This window comes from Caretta caretta, chromosome 2 (genome assembly GCF_965140235.1).
Source record: "Caretta caretta isolate rCarCar2 chromosome 2, rCarCar1.hap1, whole genome shotgun sequence".
NCBI lineage: Eukaryota > Metazoa > Chordata > Testudines > Cheloniidae > Caretta > Caretta caretta.
Genome location: NC_134207.1, coordinates 65,722,265 through 65,740,385, shown reverse-complemented (window position 1 = coordinate 65,740,385; position 18,121 = coordinate 65,722,265). Strand labels below are relative to the sequence as shown.

General features: G+C 37.8%; 1 protein-coding gene across 1 annotated transcript in view; it reads left to right on the top strand.

The window, feature by feature from the left end:
* RAB2A (RAB2A, member RAS oncogene family) overlaps positions 1-17,886 on the top strand; it is an 82,575-nt gene extending 64,689 nt beyond the window's left edge. The window contains exons 7-8 of the mRNA XM_048840771.2: positions 9,734-9,802; positions 16,267-17,886. Of these exons, the coding sequence (XP_048696728.1) occupies positions 9,734-9,802; positions 16,267-16,362 (165 nt within the window). The 3' untranslated portion in view covers positions 16,363-17,886. The remainder of the gene's footprint in view (positions 1-9,733; positions 9,803-16,266) is intronic.
* Positions 17,887-18,121: the final 235 nt, after the last annotated feature.

Below are 18,121 nucleotides of genomic sequence, written 5' to 3'. Positions count from 1 at the left end.
AAAATGAGGGAAATACTTAAGAAAGCATGATGCTAAAAGAAGCCTAGGTGAGATGGTGAACACAAGTAAAATTTGATTTTACGTTGAGGGATGGGCAGGCAGTGCTGTTTTGAGCTGCATAGGCAAAAGGTGTCACATTGTGAAGAAGTGAGGTGAATAATGGCTTTCCATAAAACATTGTTGAGGCTGCACTTACCTGCATTCAATTCTGGATACCACTCAGTAACAAAAAGATGTCAAGAAATTGGAGGGTGTCCAAAAAGAGGTTATTTCTGGCCTGTAGGGTTTAATTTATGAGGAAGGAATTATAAAGAACTAGAAGGACATGGTCTTGCTAGCCCTCTTTACTCAAAGCTCCCATTGACTTCAGTTGACTTCACAACTGAAAGGTGGTGAAATGATAGTTTACGTATATTTGAAGATAATCCAACTAGAATTAATGAGATGAAACAAAGCAAAAGTCATGTGGGTCAGATATCAGGAATGTTTATCTTAATGGTGACTTACAGATTATTTTTCCAAAGGGAATAGTGGAAAGAAACATCATTGCTTGAAAAATAAATTTGGACTATAAAATGCCTTAGTATATATACTGTTTGGAACAGTTCTGCATTGACAGGGAGATGGATGTGATGACCTAACAGATTTTCCATATTTAACTTCTTTAAGTGTCTGGATTGTTTCAGTAACATCGAATATTTCCAAATTAACTCTCATCAAATAAGCATCAAAACAGATTTATACTACTTTCTACTTTTTGTCTATCAGAGACATTGTCAAAATGACTATTGAACCAAGATACGTTTTTACTTAATTAACCATAACTATGCCAAGAGCTATCATAGCCCCTACAGAGGTGGTTCACTATCTTTTCCATGTAGGTGGTCCCCTGCCTTCTATCCCTTCCCATTTAGCAATATGGAAAGAACAGGGTGGTTGTAACCTCCAGGTTGGGAACCCTGATCTTAGTGCTATAAGTATCCAAAAAAACCCCACAAGCCATGTATTTATGTAGCTAATAGGTATATGAATTATGCAATTTAAGAAATATTTAAAGCAGCATAAGCACCTGCCAGCCCACTAGACCCTTTTTTGTATCCCAGTTTGTGGAGGCTTTTTGCATTTTAAACTTACATCATATATTTTACAGACCTTAGCTCAATTTAAAAGACAAAAAGCAGTTAAAAACTGAGGGCACAAAAAGTGTCCTAGGAAGCTGGCAAAAGGGATTGGGAGATGCTTATGCTATTTTATAAGAGCAGATATTTACATAGGTATGGAAACGCACAGTTAGTCCACTATACTAATGCACTAGTTGTCCTTTGTCTAGTTATAGAGCCGGGGAGTTTTCTGTTTTTCCTTTTTAAAAAAGAAAGAAAGATGCACTAATGCCACATTAAGGTCATACAGTTGGGTGTTAAATTGTATTGTGAATCCTTAACTTTTCCTCCCTTATACATGCATTACAACTGGATCTTTCAATTCTTGATCACATTACCTTAGATATGTATTGTGATCTTTGTGTGTGAACATGTATATAATGCACATGTACAAAGGGGTAAAATTTAACTTCAACCTATATATTTCTTGAATGTGCACTGTACAGCAATAATCTTGAATTAGCATGGCATTATGCATTTAATAGGTGACAAAAACATTTTGGATAAAGGGAGCACCAGGTTGAGTTGTTGGTGTTGGCTGTAAGCAGTAATAGTCTCATTTTAATGGGAAGCAGCATGGTCCATTAGATTAGGAATCAGGAGACTTTGATTATATCTCCTGGTCTGCTACTGACCTGCTGTGTGATCTTGAGCAAGTTGCTTCACCTCTCTGTGTTTCAGTTTCTTCATATGTAAAATGGAGATAATGCTTTACCCTGCTTTGAAACTTTTTGAGAGTTATAGGTAAAAAGTGTTTTATAAGAACTAAATATCCTCTCCTTTTAAAAGGTAAAGTAACAAATTCCTCTTAGCACCTAATGGAGAGAGAAATGTTAGGGTAGATTAGTTCTGAACATACTGAGTCTCTCACACCAACTGGACCTTGAACTTTCAAGAGACTGGGTTTCTGCTCCCAGGAGAATCATTGGTTAGTGCACTGGGCAATCCCAAGTAATGATGAACAGTACGTTCTGTCTCATGCCACTGTCTCCATGTTACCATGATCAGGTGGTGAGGAAGAAGAGGGACAAAGTTAGCAGAGCCCAAGAAGGGATAGAGCTTTACAGCAGTTATTGACATATTGAATGGTGGGTTAGTATCTGCAAATGAGGGATCAGCAGATGATTCATTGGGAGACAAATAGCAGGGCCGTGAGGGAGAAATGGATAGTTCAGTAGCCTAGTAACACATACAAAATCTAGGTTGTTAGTTTGAACACAACCCAATTCATTAATATCCCAAAGTTGCTACTATCTTACTACTGTACGGTGGCTACTGTGAAATAAATTAATGGTCAGTACTTCCTATTAGGGTCATCACATGAATTGCATTCGCCACCTTTTGGTAGAGTACACTTGTGGAGAGTGCAGGGAGAGAGGTTGCAGTCATGAGGTTATGGTCATGAGGACTGAACTGTCTTTCCACTCTGGTGAAATATATTGGGACAGAGTTGACGCACATTGACAGGGTAGAATAGGGAAGTTTATTGAAGAGTTGTCTATGCTGGTCATATTTTATGGGTACTTGTGGCTCCAGAGCGGCTGCTTCAACTGTCTTCACAAGTACTAAATTCATATTTAAAAAATTATGGAGATGTCAGATTCTAGGTTCCATTATTTTATGGGACAATAAAGGGACTGTTCATCCTAAGGTAGTACCCTTCTTCCTCCTTCCCTCCCCCCTAGTTAAATATGAGTGAGTTACTGCTGATGGACAAGATGAGAATAACATTTGATATTGTTAGATGGAATATATTCCTCCTAGAGTAGGTAGGGGAGTTGGAGATAAACTATGAGGAACCCGGTGTCCAGTGGGAATAGAATTTAATGGCAAAGTGATTTGTCAATATGGATATTGAAGTCTCCCAAGGTAAAGGATTGTCCCTCTCTTGAGGGTGTTAAGAAGTTAATATTAAGGAGTTGTTTAAGGGAAAGGGATAGACCTTGAGTTCTAGCTTTTCAGAAGTGGTTTTGAATCAGTAACGTCTTATTAGTGGATTAGTTGTGTAGGATTAAGTCTCATGGTATGTCTACACGGTAGGCTTAGCCTGCGCTCCTTCCTGTATTTGCCCAAACCTTCCTTCTGTCTACACACACAACTTTCAGGTATGTGCTCATTTGTGTTTTGAACCCATGCTTGCTTTCATGGCTGGGGGTATGGTTAAAGCCTAAACTGCGCTTTAGCATTGGCCAGCACATGCCCACTTTGCAGTGAGATGCAGGCAAATGCCAGTCCTCCACTGCCCTTCACACTGTTTCCCCTCCCCCAAGGGCACAGGCAAGTTCTCCTGCAGCTGACAGTTGACTGGAAAGAATTCTAGACTATCTCAACACACAGAACCATTGCATATGCCCCAGACACACACAACCAAGTGTAGAAACAGTAAGGACACAGAAACATGGAGAGGACTTTGCTGTGGGAATGCTCATACTAAGGCTGGGCTAACCCAGGTACTCAGATGTTGGCACCAATCACCTGGGTAATTATCAGATTGATAGTGGAGAACTGACTAGTCACATGGTGCTGGTTCTTGTTTCCAGCTCTTAAATTGCACTAAAGGAAGCTAAAAAAACCTTACTCTTTTCTAATATTAATTATCCATGTAATCCATTAATTATCCATGTAATGGGATGGAAGGTGGCCCTAGAAACTCTCCATTAAGAAGTGATGCATATTATTTAAAAAGAGGGGGAAATTGACAAACTCTGAACAAAACTGAACTGTTCTCAGAGACCAGCCTTTCTCCAAAGTAAACTTATTTTTAAAAGCACACTATATTGCACTTCTGCCAGTTAAGTTTGCTTGGTTGGGTGATAGGATATGTCTTTTAAACTTTAATCAGAGAGTAATAAACAGCTATTAAACATCTTGATTTGGCTAGCAGAGATTCTAGTTTATATAACTTGCAGAACGCCATGCTAACATTAGGGGTCTTAAACCTCATAGGTAGGCATATTAAATTCACTTTTTAAAGAATAGGGGACACTTAAGATTTGTAGTGACAATGCATAGATGCATGTTCACTGACAAGTTATCTCTGTTTCTAATATGAAGATATATTTAGCTTCACTTCTGCTTCCAAGCACACCCTTTAGTTTGTTTTAGAATTAATGTATGACAGTCTGTGCTCAATTGCATCTTATTATTTAATGGTGGAAAATAAGAATGAACATTTAATTCCAGGAGTTGGCTGAATAGAGATGAATATCATATCTGACATTTATTTCTGGCTAACTAAAATTCCAACTTATTTTTAAATTTTCTTGATTATTTATCCTCAAATTGTTATAGCACATTACCTATAAATTTTTGACAGTATTTCAGATTGTTGACCCGGTCAGCTGAAAATTTGAATTAACAATTGATAACTTTAATGTGGCCACCAGATGGCAGCATGTTACATGAACAGAAAACAGGTTGATGTTTTTTAGTTTTAAGCAAAGGAAGAGTTTGTTTCCTTTTATTGCTGTATTTCTGTTTAATTTTTCCACTACTTTTGTGTTCATGAAGCTTCAAAAATCAGCAGTGATTGATTCATTTATTTATAGACTTTTCTGTAGCTCTCATCTTAGCATCTGAGACCCTCACAAGCACTATGCAGGATTTAGCCTTGCCATCAACTTCTAGGGTAGAGAGGTGATGTTATCTCCACTTTACAAATTGGAAAAGCAAGCCACTCTTTTAAGTGACCTGACCAATGTGTGTCTCAGCCTGCAGCAAAGTTAGGAATAAAATCCAGATTTCCTGAGTCCCAGTCTACTGCCTTAACCTCAAGATATCTCAATGAATCGATTCTTCTTTATTTGTGGACTCGTGAAGTATTAAGACAGCTGCATGCAAGCGATTCACTTACTCCAGATCTGGACTCCCAGTAGTAATAGGCAGAGCGAGTTCATTCTTCCTGCTTGTTAGTGGTAGGGTCCCGTGAGCAAAGGCTACCTGTCTTGCTTGTTTGGTAGTGTAGATACTTACTGCAGTTGATATCCTAGATGATTATTAAGGTGAGTTGGATTGTTGGAAATACTGCTCTCATATTGCTTATCCAGTAAGCATTCATGTGTGTTTGCTTTAAGGGAATCAGAAGGTCAATGTGCTCCATAAATTCATGAGATATCATGTTATTTTTATTTTCACCCCCAGATAGTTTTCCAATACAGACTGATCTAACACCGTTCATATAATCTCACTGATCACTTTATGCTTAATTATGAAGATGAAAAACTGAGGCTTAAACTTGCACATGGAGATCCCTGGTTGTAATTTTTTTTTGTAATAGTGGTGGGACATTTTAGTTAAATGGAGGTCACATAAACACATGAAATTTCAAAATATATATCAAATGTTTCACATAGTACAATCAGCATATAAATGACTTTTGGTAGAAAGTCAGTTATGCTGAATTCACCCACTTTCTTTTGCTAATTGGGGCACTATAGAATCCTGAAACTGGTATAGAGCTCTTAATGTGAGTCAACTACAATTTTTAGTTAGTTTTCTTAAGACTCATATTTTTAAGTCTACTGATGGTTTGAACCATGGGCTGACTTAAAGTATGAATTTCTAGGAAATTAACTGAAAATTGTAGGTTTCTTTATTTTTTAGTGGTAGATATGAAGTGTTTCACTTCCATAGCTGACTAGTTCTTTCAGAATCAGTGCCAGCGAAGAAAATTTTAAAAAGTAAACTTACCAAGTATTGTTATAGTACATGAAAATCCAACTTTTTTTGAAATCAGGATTAAAGTTAATATATAACTTCATAGAAGTGGTTATTTCCCAGTGCAGCAGGCTAATGCACAGTGCATTACCACTAATAGTTGGTGCTGCAGAACCACCGGTGTCAAGTGGTTAATCTGTTACTTAAGTTTTCTAAAGATAACCAGTTGAATTAGAATATTTTTATTACTTTTTCCTACCATTGTTAATCACACACTTTTGTAGGCCTCAGTTCAGTAAGTGTGTGCCTAACATGAAGCACATGAGTAGTCACATTGAAGTCAAAAGGACTATTCGCATTCTTAATGTTAGGCACATGCTTAAGTACCTTGAAGAGTAGGAGCCCTGGTTGTGATCCGGGTTCCAAGGTCACTGAACAAAAATGTTTTACATTTGATTATTTCATATGAGTGACTGAAGTACTCCTAAAACGGTTATCTGCTGAATGTTAAGTTTGAAATACCTATATTTTCTTTAGAGAGACTTACCACTGTATTTTGTAACATTTATGCTCATAAATTACAATGCCGTTTTCTTTGTCTAAAATAAACAAAGCCCTTGGAACTTATTTTGATAGTTTACCTTTTATTTTAATAGAATTAACAGTAAGAGGTAGGCATGCTCAGACAGTGACTTGTAGGACTAGTCGTCTTGTATGTGCCAATTGTTAAGTGCTTGTTTACATGAAGTTATCATAACACATTTTCAGGACTTCATGGTTCTGTTTAATGTTCTAGTTTAATGGAAACAAGTGAATATCCACATAAGAGCTTCCAGCTGTGTGAATTTCACAAGCTTTGACCATAGTTTTCAATTAGTCCAGTGTATAGGGCCATTGCAATAATTAGTCCGTTATCAGAAACAAAGATAAGTTTCTTCTTTATATTGAAAACTTCAATTTCTGAGGAATGTGAATCAATTCGTAGTTGGCTGAAAGCCAGTTTCTTCTCCTCCTCAACTCTAACACACGGTTGAAAAACGTACTCTCTTCCTAAGTGCCTGTGAATCTGCAATGATTAATTCTTCTCATTATTTTGCTGCAAATTCTCATGACCCTCTGTGATGATTCGATCACCCACTTAGAGTTTATGCATATTCATATCTTTCCGCTCCTGCTGCAGTCGTTCAAGTCTCCTTCACTGGCTGTGGTGTGTGCTTGGTGCAGTAATTGAGCTGCAGTAGATTGATTACTCTGGGGAGCTGTAAGGCCTTTAAAGGTGAAAACATATCAGTCCTGTTAATTAGGAAACAAAGCTCTGGTGGCAAGTTCAGCAGTCAAATGCTTCCAGTGTAGAAATGAGGAAAGGTATGATTTGTTCCTCTCCATGAACCCTGTTTACTTTTTTATATTTGAATTAGATCCACATCAGCTGTGGTGGGCTTGTGCAGAAGATAGAATCCCTTTTATGATTATACAGAGATGGTGTTTCAATCTGAAGAGAATTTGATTTGTAATATTGATTATAGATATTATCTATTGTCAATCAAACCTTAAATTATACATTGTCTTTCAAGAGTTACTTGCCCTATAAAGCTAAATAGGGCAAGATTACATTTTGTATCTCAATACTAATGCTAATCTTTCTCCAGTAACTTCCTTTCATTTGACTAATGTGTTAGTTCTGACCTTAAGTGTAGTATAGCTAAATCGTTACTTTGAATTCAAAGATACGTTTTCTGAAGACAGTATAAAAAGCCCAGGTCTTTGGCTTTTTACTATTCAGATGACTGCCTGTAGCCTCCCAAGTAAAAGATTAATTAAGAGAAAAAAATTAAAATTGGGTGAATATTAAATGATAGTATAAGGTTTTGTACAACAGGCAGAGCATCCTTACATCATATTGTAAGCACCCTGTAGTTTTACATTGCTAAGCACTCTAATCTAGAATGGAATATTACAAAGATATTAAGGGTGGGAGAACCATCTGCCACATTATCTGTCCATAAGGGTCAGAAATAAATTATTTAAGAGTAATTTATACATATTTTAAAAACCACTTTTCTCAGTAATTACTGGACGACAGATTTTGGGCTACATATGCTACTACAAAAAACACTGTTTTTGTAAGCTGTGTGTGGTACATGCTATTTCGGATGTGTTAATGGACATGATCTTCATTAGGGCTGTCGATTAATCGCAGTTAACTCAAAAAATAATTGCGATTAAAAAATTAATCGCAATTAATTGCAGTTTTAATCGGACTGTTAAACAATAGAATACCAATTGAAATTTATTAAAGATTTTGGGTGTTTTTCTACATTTTCATATATACTGTGTTCTGTGCTGTAATTGAAATCAAGGTGTACATTATTTTTATTACAAATATTTGCACTGTAAAATGATAAACAAAAGAAATAGTATTTTTCAGTTCACCTCATACAAGTACTGTAGTGCAATCTCTTTGTCATGAAAGTGCAACTTACAAATGTAGATTTTCTTTGTTTTGTTTTTGAGTGCAGTTATGTAACAAAATGTAAAACTTCAGAGCCTACAAGTCCACTCAGTCCTCCTCCTTGTTCAACCAATCGCTAAGACAAACAAGTTTGTTTCCATTTACAGGAGGTAATGCTACTGTCTTCTTCACAATGTCACCAGAAAGTGAGAACAGGCATTTGCATGGCACTTTTGTAGCCGGCATTGCAAGGTATTTACGTGCCAGGTATGCTAAACATTTGTATGCTCCTTCATGCTTCGGCCACCATTCCAGAGGACATGCTTCCATGCTGATGATGCTCATTAAAAAAATGTGTTAATTAAATTTGTGACTGAACTCCTTGGGCTAGAGTAGTATATCTCCTGCTCTGTTTTACCTGCATTCTGCCCTATATTTCATGTTATAGCAGTCTCGGATGATGACCCAGCACATGTTCATTTTAAGAACACTTTCGCTGCAGATTTGACAAAACACAAAGAAGGTACAAGTGTGAGATTTCTAAAGATAGCTACAGCACTTGACCCAAGCTTTAAGAATCTGAAGTGCCTTTCAAAAGTCTTAAGAGAGCAACACTCCGATGTGGAAACTACAGAACCCAAACCACCAAAAAAGAAAATCAACCTTCTGTTGGTGACATCTGACTCAGATGATGAAAATGAACATGCGTTGGTCCGCACTCCTTTGGATTGTCACCAAGCAGAACCCATCATCAGCATGGACGCATGTCCTCTGGAATGGTGGTTGAAGCATGAAGGGACGTATGAATCTTTAGCACATAAATATCTTGCAACACCGGCAACAGTGCCATGAGAATGCCTGTTCTCACTTTCAGGTGACAAGAAGCGGGCAGCATTATCTCCTGCAAATGTAAACAAACTTGATTGTCTGAGTGATTGGCTTAACAAGAAGTAGGACTGAGTGGACTTGCAGGCTCTACAATATTACATTGTTTTATTTTTGAATGCAGTTTTTTGTACATAATTCTACATTTGTAAGTTCAATTTTCATGATCAAGATTGCACTACAGTACTTGTATTAGGTGAATTGAAAAATACTATTTTTTTGGGTTTTTTACAGTGCAAATACTTGTAATCAAAAATAAATAAGTAAGCACTGTACTCTTTGTGTTCTATGTTGTAATTGAAATCAATATATTTGAAAATGTAGAAAACATCCAAAAATATTGAAATAAATGGTATTCTATTATTGTTTAACAGTGAGATTACTCATGGTTAATTTTTTTAATCGCTTGACAGCCCTAATCTTCATACCTTATTGAGATCTGTGGTAAAACTCCCACTGACTTTAGTGGGAGCAGAATTTGACCTTTCATGTGAGTATTGGGCTTTGTAGAGTATCTTGTTATGTCCATATTTGTTTTGTCTCATTAATATGATCTAATTTTATATTGTTTCCATTTCAGGCATTTATTAATACAGCAAAAGAAATCTATGAGAAAATCCAAGAAGGAGTCTTTGATATTAATAATGAGGTAACATTTATAGTATTCTGATAGCATGTTCTAGTGAGTTACTTTATTTTTTTTAGAAAGCACAAAACTTACAAGATCTTGGATCACTTTTTGTAACCCGTGTATTACAGTATTCTGCACACACTGCAGTAAAACATTTGTACATCCCGTTTTTATATAGATTCACTTACTATTGTGATTTAAACAGATTAGAATTAAGTGGCCCTATCCATTGATGAAACATCACAAAACCATATAAATCCCCAAAAGGGAGAAGAAAATCCACTTCCATTCACTTCCCCATATGGTGTCATCTGCTTTCAAAGATAATTTTCCACTGTGTAAATGGGGAGACCATGTTAATGTGCCAGATGTACTACATGAGCTGTCCAGTGTGGAAGAGGTGGTGTGGGAGCATAATGTAGTAAAATCTCATTCCATGGGCAAATTAGTGATTGGAAAAATAAGGGAGAGGTGTCATTTGATTTATAAAAATCTTACAGAATCATAATTTCAATGATATTGCCCTTTGTGGCATGTCATGGGGACTTACCGCCCTCCCAGCTCCTCGTCCTCCGATTTGTGGAAATTTTGATAGTACAGTGTTGGCCTGAAGCAGTGAACCGCGGTCACTGGGAGCCGCGATCAGCCAAACCTGCGGATGCGGCAGGTAAACAAACCGGCCCGGCAGGGGCTTTTCCTGCACAAGTGGCGGAACAAGTTTGGGAACCACTGATCTACATGTATTGCTGCACCATCCCGAAAGTTGGCTTTGTCATCATTTCAACCTCATTGAATTGCTTCATCTGTTCTGTGATGATGATGATGATGATGCAGCTCTCCATCATGCTTAATAGATCATTATGAGCAGAATGTACATTGGATTTGTGGAACTGGTCTTGCAAGTCCTGAACCCTTTGGGAAATTACTTTAGACACATCAGTATGCTTGTCAAAGAAGACATGTAGGTAGCATTTTTGAAGGGCAACAAGCATTCAGTTGTGGGCTTCCATAGCGCGTCACATCATTTTCTTTTCAAGAATTTGGTTTACAGTACTATCACTGTTCAGAATCCCCCCCAGATCTCAGGAACACCAGTGCCATCAACAAAGGATCCAATTATATGTATCGCTGTAAAGAATATGTACAGTTCACCAGGACATAGACTCCACCATCCACAAAGATCATCACAGGATGTTGTTTGCTGTTGAACAGACCTGTAAAGGACCATGTCTAGTGTCATGACATATTTGATTCAGTTATGCAGATATATTTGTTCATGTGTTCCAGCTGCATAAAGAATGTTAACTAGCAGGTATGACTGGCAGGATGCATACATGGGTCTTCTGCTCTGGCACCATTTGTAATGTTGTATTAAAGGCTGACCATATTGGAGAATGTACCTTTCTCCTGGAATGTTGTGGTATGCTGTGTCCTGGGTTTCCAACTCATTTGAGGGTGTGTTCTATCTCTTCAACTGAAACCATACTCAATTATTTTTTTTTTTGCCTCTGAAGTGCATCTGACTTTTGCACAAACCAAGTGAGGTCAAGGTTAGTGAATGTAGAAAGCTCTACTGTAGTTTATGTAACTGCTACTTCATTGAAAACTGGACTTCTTGGCTTCAGAATTTTTGGATCTTGATAGGAAAATGAGTGAGTTATGAAGTTAGTAAGCTCCTTCAAGGACCGAGTTTTTTGCTGGTTCAGATAGCTCTTGAGGAAGGGACTGACCCCATTAATTCACTTCTAATAGCAGACCATCACATTGACATAAAGGATACCTTTGCCACATGGAACTGAATGAAGAATTGTGTCTTCCTCCAGACCCTGTCTAGGATAGTTTTATATTTAGTGCTGTTGAGAACTTGGACTTCTTTTAAGATACAGCAGATGGCAAAGAACCTAATTTTCAATTGCAGTCTCCAGGTGGAGTACTCTGTTTTGGAATGAATTGATAAACCAACAGCTACTTATGTGTAATCTACCACTACATGTCTCACAGTTGTCATGCATGTGTTGGAAACCTGCCTGTCACTCAAACACATGTACATGAGGCTTGTGCTATTCTTGCTTATTAATATACTCGTTCTGAAGTCATTGAAACTACTGATGCACTTCTTAAAGAGGTAGAACAGGTCACACAGTATATATATATATATTTTTTTTTAGGTTTGTCCTCCATTATGGATCCCTGAAACTCCCATATACTCCAGGACAGAATAGTTTTCCATATAAATTTAGCAGCTGCAAACAGTCTTAATATTACTATTAACATCAGTGCTTTCTTCTGCTTTTGGTATCCTTAAAAGCTGCAAAAAGTTGTGGTGCTATGATGCATTTCTGCAGATAGGATTGAAAAAGCTACATCCATATCCCACAGTTCATCTTCAATAAGTTTAAGAGCCTTTCTGCTAAGCATTTGTTCCTCTTCAATCCCTTCAAAGCACACTGTACTTAGTTCTGCGTTGGCCATCACCACCACTTTCCCATCCATTAGAGCGCTTTTGAGGCAATTTATGAGCTGAGTCGCACAGTTTGCAGTCGTAAAATCAGTGTTGGTTTCTGTTGCTTTGCCCTTTTGACATAACACATTGTATACGTTACTGGCGTAAGGCTTGGTGTAACACATTACATACATTTCTGGTGTAGGATGTGATATGCAATGTCATGTACGTGGGTGTCTTTTGGGTCAATGTACCCACTTTACTTTCCCTGCAGTGCTCTTGCTAAAAGTGACTGCTTCATGTAGTTTCTCACCTGTTGAAACGTGCTTAATGGTTGCCTTTGAGCTTACTGCAGAAGAAGCAGTTGTTGTTCTCAAAATGTATGTTTTGGGACCTACTATTAGGTGTCTCGCCCATAGCTGACACTTGTCCCAGAATCCTCAACTTTTTCCTGTTGCTCAACGTACTTCCTCTCCAACATTGTCAGATTCAGTTTATGGGTGCACTTCTTATAGCCTTCTTATAGTAAGGTGCCACCGAGCATCGTGTTTAACTCTGCAGTATTCTCCAAAGAGTCAGCTACTCTTCGTCTCCCAATTGATGCCTAAAAATTATCAAGACCAAAGTAAAAACAAGGATTTTGTAATAAATTACTCTAGGAATGTAATTAATTATGTTATATAATTATGTGCATACTGTTTCCGGACGGATTCCAGTAATTTCTGGCTGGATGCTGACTTCTTAACCGGTACTTCATTACTAAGGCTACACTTTAGTCACAGGTATTTTTACTAAAAGTCATGGCTGTATCACAGGCAGTAAACAAAAATTCATGGCCCGTGACCTGTCCATGACTTTTGCTATATACCCCTAACTAAAACCTGGGGTGGGGGCCCCACGGGGGCTGGGGGTAACGGCCTGTGGGAGTGGGGTGGGGGCAGACTCCCGACCCAACTCCTGGGAAGCAGCGACCCTAGCTCCATGTGCTGCCTCCCCCCCAAGCCTTGGTTCTGCAGCTCCCATTGGCTGGGAACTCCGGCCAATGGGAGTTGCAGGGGCGGTGCCTGCGGGCAGAGGCAGCACATGGAGCTAGGAGCTGAGGATGGGGAGTTCCTGTTACCCTTCTGGCGAGGCGCCCCCCTCCCCCTCCCCAAGCACTGACCCGCACCCTATCTCCCAGCCTTGAGTGCCCCCACACCCAAACTCCTGCTGCTGGGGGGCGGGAGAGCCCAAGACTGCCCCAGCAGTGACCAGTGCACCTGTACTGGGGCCTGCCCAAGGTGGCCAGGCGGCCCTCGGGCCAGGCGCACCAGCTGCTGCAGAAGTCACGGAGGTCATGGAAAGTCACAGAATCCGTGACAAACATGGAGCCTTACTCATTACAACTCTTTTGGCATAATAAACCAAGCTGATAATCAATACCACTGATCTTTTTTAACAATAATGGCAAATAAATTTGAGGTACTTCTTCCATTTATAGTAATCTGTGACATTAAAAAATTTAATCAGGTATTATGTTCTGAGCATTAACTGATAACAGAGTACTGTTAGTCGAGAGCCACAATTTAACTTTGAGAGGCCTGCATGTTTGACGTACCTCTGTTAGAGTATAATTTAAAAAGCTTTGATTTTTAAACATTTTCTCAAATGTTATCTACAGAATTATTCTAGGGTTGTCATGTTTGGTACCATTGTGTTCGTGGGAGAAAGGGCTTTTGAATGATATCCAGCTTGACCATGATGACATATTATCAAAATTTCCACCAACCAGGGGATTAGCAAGTACACCCATTCACTCCAGATAGGGTGACACCACTGAAACTGATTCTTTAGATTTTTATAAATCAAATGGCACCTTCCTATAATTGTCCAGTAATTACATGTATTCCCAGACTGAGGGGGGAAGAATTAACTTTGAGAATTACATGAAATATGACTAAATAATCCAGACTTACATAGCTGGTTACTATAGGGAGTAAAATACTGCCCACTGTTAGGAATTTCTGTAGGCAAAGTAAAGATTATGGCTTGTTCTTATTCTATAGTAAAGAAATTCTTAAAGCCAAAAAAACCCGTATGTCTTGGAACAACTGAAAATTTCTTCTCTGGATCAACGTGTACTGTCTCAGAGTAGATCTCTGTGATGTATGTCCTTAAATTCTCAAGTACATCATATGCCCTTATATTGAATATGACTATGTGAGAGGGCTCTGGGTAGCTCAGGGAGAGAGAGCCTTTCACATCTGATCACTGGTTCAAATTCAGTACAGGTTAGTAATCAAAGTTATCATCTAATATAGCTCTTCATTGCCCTATTGAAGTAAGTTGGTGGGATCAGTCACGTTCTCGGTGGACTAATGTCCACATCACAAAGCAGCAGCACAATCAGCACTAATTGGCACCCTTGTTGGCAGTCTGGGATGTCCTTGGCACATAGCCTTTCTTTCACCCGTAGAGATGTCCCTTGAGATCAGTGCTAAGGCCAGTTGGTTGGAACCACATGGAGGATTGGTTGGTGGCAGTGCACATTCTGTACCTGTTCTGTGGATAGGGCTTTCATTTTCTAGTCATTTTCTGACTGATTTTAATGGACATGAAAGTCACTGAACTGTTGGGGAAGATGGCACAAAGGAATTAGCAGAACTGCATTAAGTTGTTTCAGCACATGGAAGCTTAAAAAGTAAAAAGTTATTTCTAGTTATAGTAATAGACGTTATTAGTAAGGCATTAGAGAGAAGCTTCACTACCACTCCAGCTGCTTGAACTGTGTGACCTGTAGCTAAATAGGACTTCAGTCTTAAGCATAGGTTCTTAAAATAAAGATCCCAGCGTCTCAAAAATTATTTGTAAATTTTAATTAATATTTCATTATGTTGATATCCTTTTTTTCATGCAGCTTGTTCAGTTTTTCAAAATTCTTCAGGGTTAATATAGCAGAAAATCTTGAGTTGGTTTAAAGGAGATGCCATTCAGTTAGAAACTGATGCTTTATAAATTGGACAGTAATCAGGGCGTCTGAAGAGGCATGCTCATTGTATCTGTCGAGTTTCATATACTAGCTGACTGCTTTACTGTGCCTTATGGAGCTTTGATTGCAATATGCTGTCAAGAGCCAACAGTCCGTGCTATTTATTTGGCTTAATGCCAAGTCTGGCTCCTTGATTCCTCAAGAAGTTGCTACCAGCCCAGAGGGGGCAAAACCAATGAGCCATAGGGCATGCTTTTTATTAAAGAGGAGTCAAAGAGCGAAAAGAAACCACATCAGCTGCTGTCAATACTGAGCTAGTGCCAGAAACCCCAAGGCTACTACTGTTGCAGAACAACTGCCAAGCACTATAAATCTGAGATTTACTGTGACGCAAAGTTTCCTTAAGAGCTTAATTTCTGAAGCTACTGTATTACTTTTCTCAAAGTGCTGTATTTTTAGGTAAAATCCACTTGAGGGAGTGAGGGTTAAGATACAAGTGTGAGTTTGATGAATGAAAGAGCTACGCTGTGTGTGGGTTCTTGGCAAGTTGCCATGTCTTTGGGGATCATAGAAATTATTGATGACACAGAACACTCGTATGCCCTTAGCCTGTACAGCTGATTCAACATGGAAATAAATGCTGTCTAGAGAGGAAAAGTTGTACATTGTATTAAACCAGTGGAGGTTTTGCATCTCTTTTAAGTGTGCATTAGAAATGTATATATGTATTTTTAAAAGTTTGCTACTTTATGTGGAATAGCATTTAAATACTATTCTTCCTGTGTGTTTGTTAACAGTTTGATAACAGGCAGAGTTCTGTTTTATAGCAGTGAAATGGAGAAAAACTGAAACAAGAAGGAAAACGTCTTTCCCTTAATTTTACTTCCTTATTTGTATCCAGGCACAGTTTTAAATAGGAGTTTTTTTGTGGTTTATTGTATATGAAAGTAAAAGGAGAACTTCTTTTAGACATGTGCATAAACAAAAATTAATGGACTAATTTTAGTCTTTTCCAGCATATTAAAATGTTTTAAAATAGTAATTGCTGTGTATTCAACTTTTTTATTTCAGGCAAACGGTATTAAAATTGGCCCTCAGCACGCTGCCACTAATGCAACACTTGCAGGCAATCAGGGAGGACAACAAGCTGGTGGAGGCTGCTGTTGAACCTATTTTTACTTTCTAGCTGCCCGACTAGGGCCCACTAACTTGTTCTTTCACCCTCCCCCCACTGCAGCTCAACTGAGACATGAAACTATTGTAAGTTGGTTTCATGCGGCAGAAGAAGACTTTATCCTTCAACTTCTTGTATAACTTTGAATAAATGGTTAATGTTCACTTAAAGACAGATTTTGGAGATTGTATTCATATCTATTTACATTTGATTTCTAGTTCAGTTGATGTGATTATTTTTGTTAAATGTTGTCTTGTGCCCTTGACTACAAACTGAATTGTATTAAACACTACAAAGTCATCTGAGTATTTTAATCAGTTTGTGTAGTTAGGTTTCCAACTACTGTGGTTACCTAATGTTTAATATTGTAGAGCTGTCCAAGTTTTTGTCAATTTTCAAGGCTATAAAGAAAAGCAGAAGGACTCTTTTAATTCTGTATTTATCATTTACTTTCTGTATATATAGTTTAATAACCTGCTTGGGTGTATTTGCCAAGCTAGAATTCTTTAATGCATTTGCATAAATTCTATACTATTTAGAGCTTGAAAACTACAGAAACATTATTAGAAATCGCTTGGATGCTGAATTTTAAACCTTTTTGACATTGTTAGCATGTTCATCCTCTCCTGCCATTATCTTCAAGTCCAAGGAAAATGCTTAATGTATATTACTGGAAGCTACATATGTGTTAACTATTTTAATGCCAAATGTTTGCTGTTTGTCCACAATTTCCACAGCACCTCTTCAGAAATGGTTTAGCAGTTTGCCTTAATGAATACTGTAGGTAAAAACACAGTATAATGAATGAAAAATACAGGAGGAATTGATACCCTTTTAAGATGGCACATTATGAAGACTGATCTTTTCTTACATTTTTTTTGTTTACCGCTTGATTTCTCAGTATATTTTTCATGCAGGACAGTTTTTCAACCTAGTTGTACAGTGACCATGTAAAGTTTTCTTTCAGTGGCAACTTGTAATCCTAAATATATGGTAAGCATCTTGTCTCTTGTGAAAGGGGTGTGACAATAAATCTGCCAGATTGAAAATCTTGATAAAAGCCAAAACTGGAAATGCTTTGGTACTTTACTCAATATGGTGGTTTATTTTATTTTTTCTCATAATGAAATAGTTAACAGTGCAAAATAAAATTCTGTGTTTAAGTATTTAAACTTGTTAAAGTGCAGAATATTAATATTGGTCTGACTGCAAATGAGGAAAACTTCCAATTATTTTTCATATTTATACATTCAGAAATAAAGGGGTGACACTGATGCTAGCTCGCGCTTCATATATCTCTCTAAAGGAAAGAATTTCAGCCACAAGTTTTGTCTTAATGGACCAGCAGAGACTGAGGCATAAATCTGGGGATGTGGACTCCCCCCTCAATTCATCCACACTTACTGTCAAGCTACAAAAGGGAACGTTAACATCAAAAGTGATAAAGCTCACTCTGAGAAGTGTAACATAGCAATGGTTCTGAGATTAAATAAAGTTTAAAAGTATGTGAGATAAAAGTATCTTTTGCAATTTTTATAAAGGGGGGGTGTTATTAATGAGCAAATGATCATCACTGATTCTAATTTTAGACCTCTTCCTACCCAGTTATGGTTGTAGAAGTATTGGAATCTGTCTGTAATACATTATATCCTTCACCTATATTTTCAACTAGTGAACTTTGTGAGACCATTATAATGTAATTCAATATTTATCTGTTATGAATATTAATTATTTGTAATATAACATCATTTG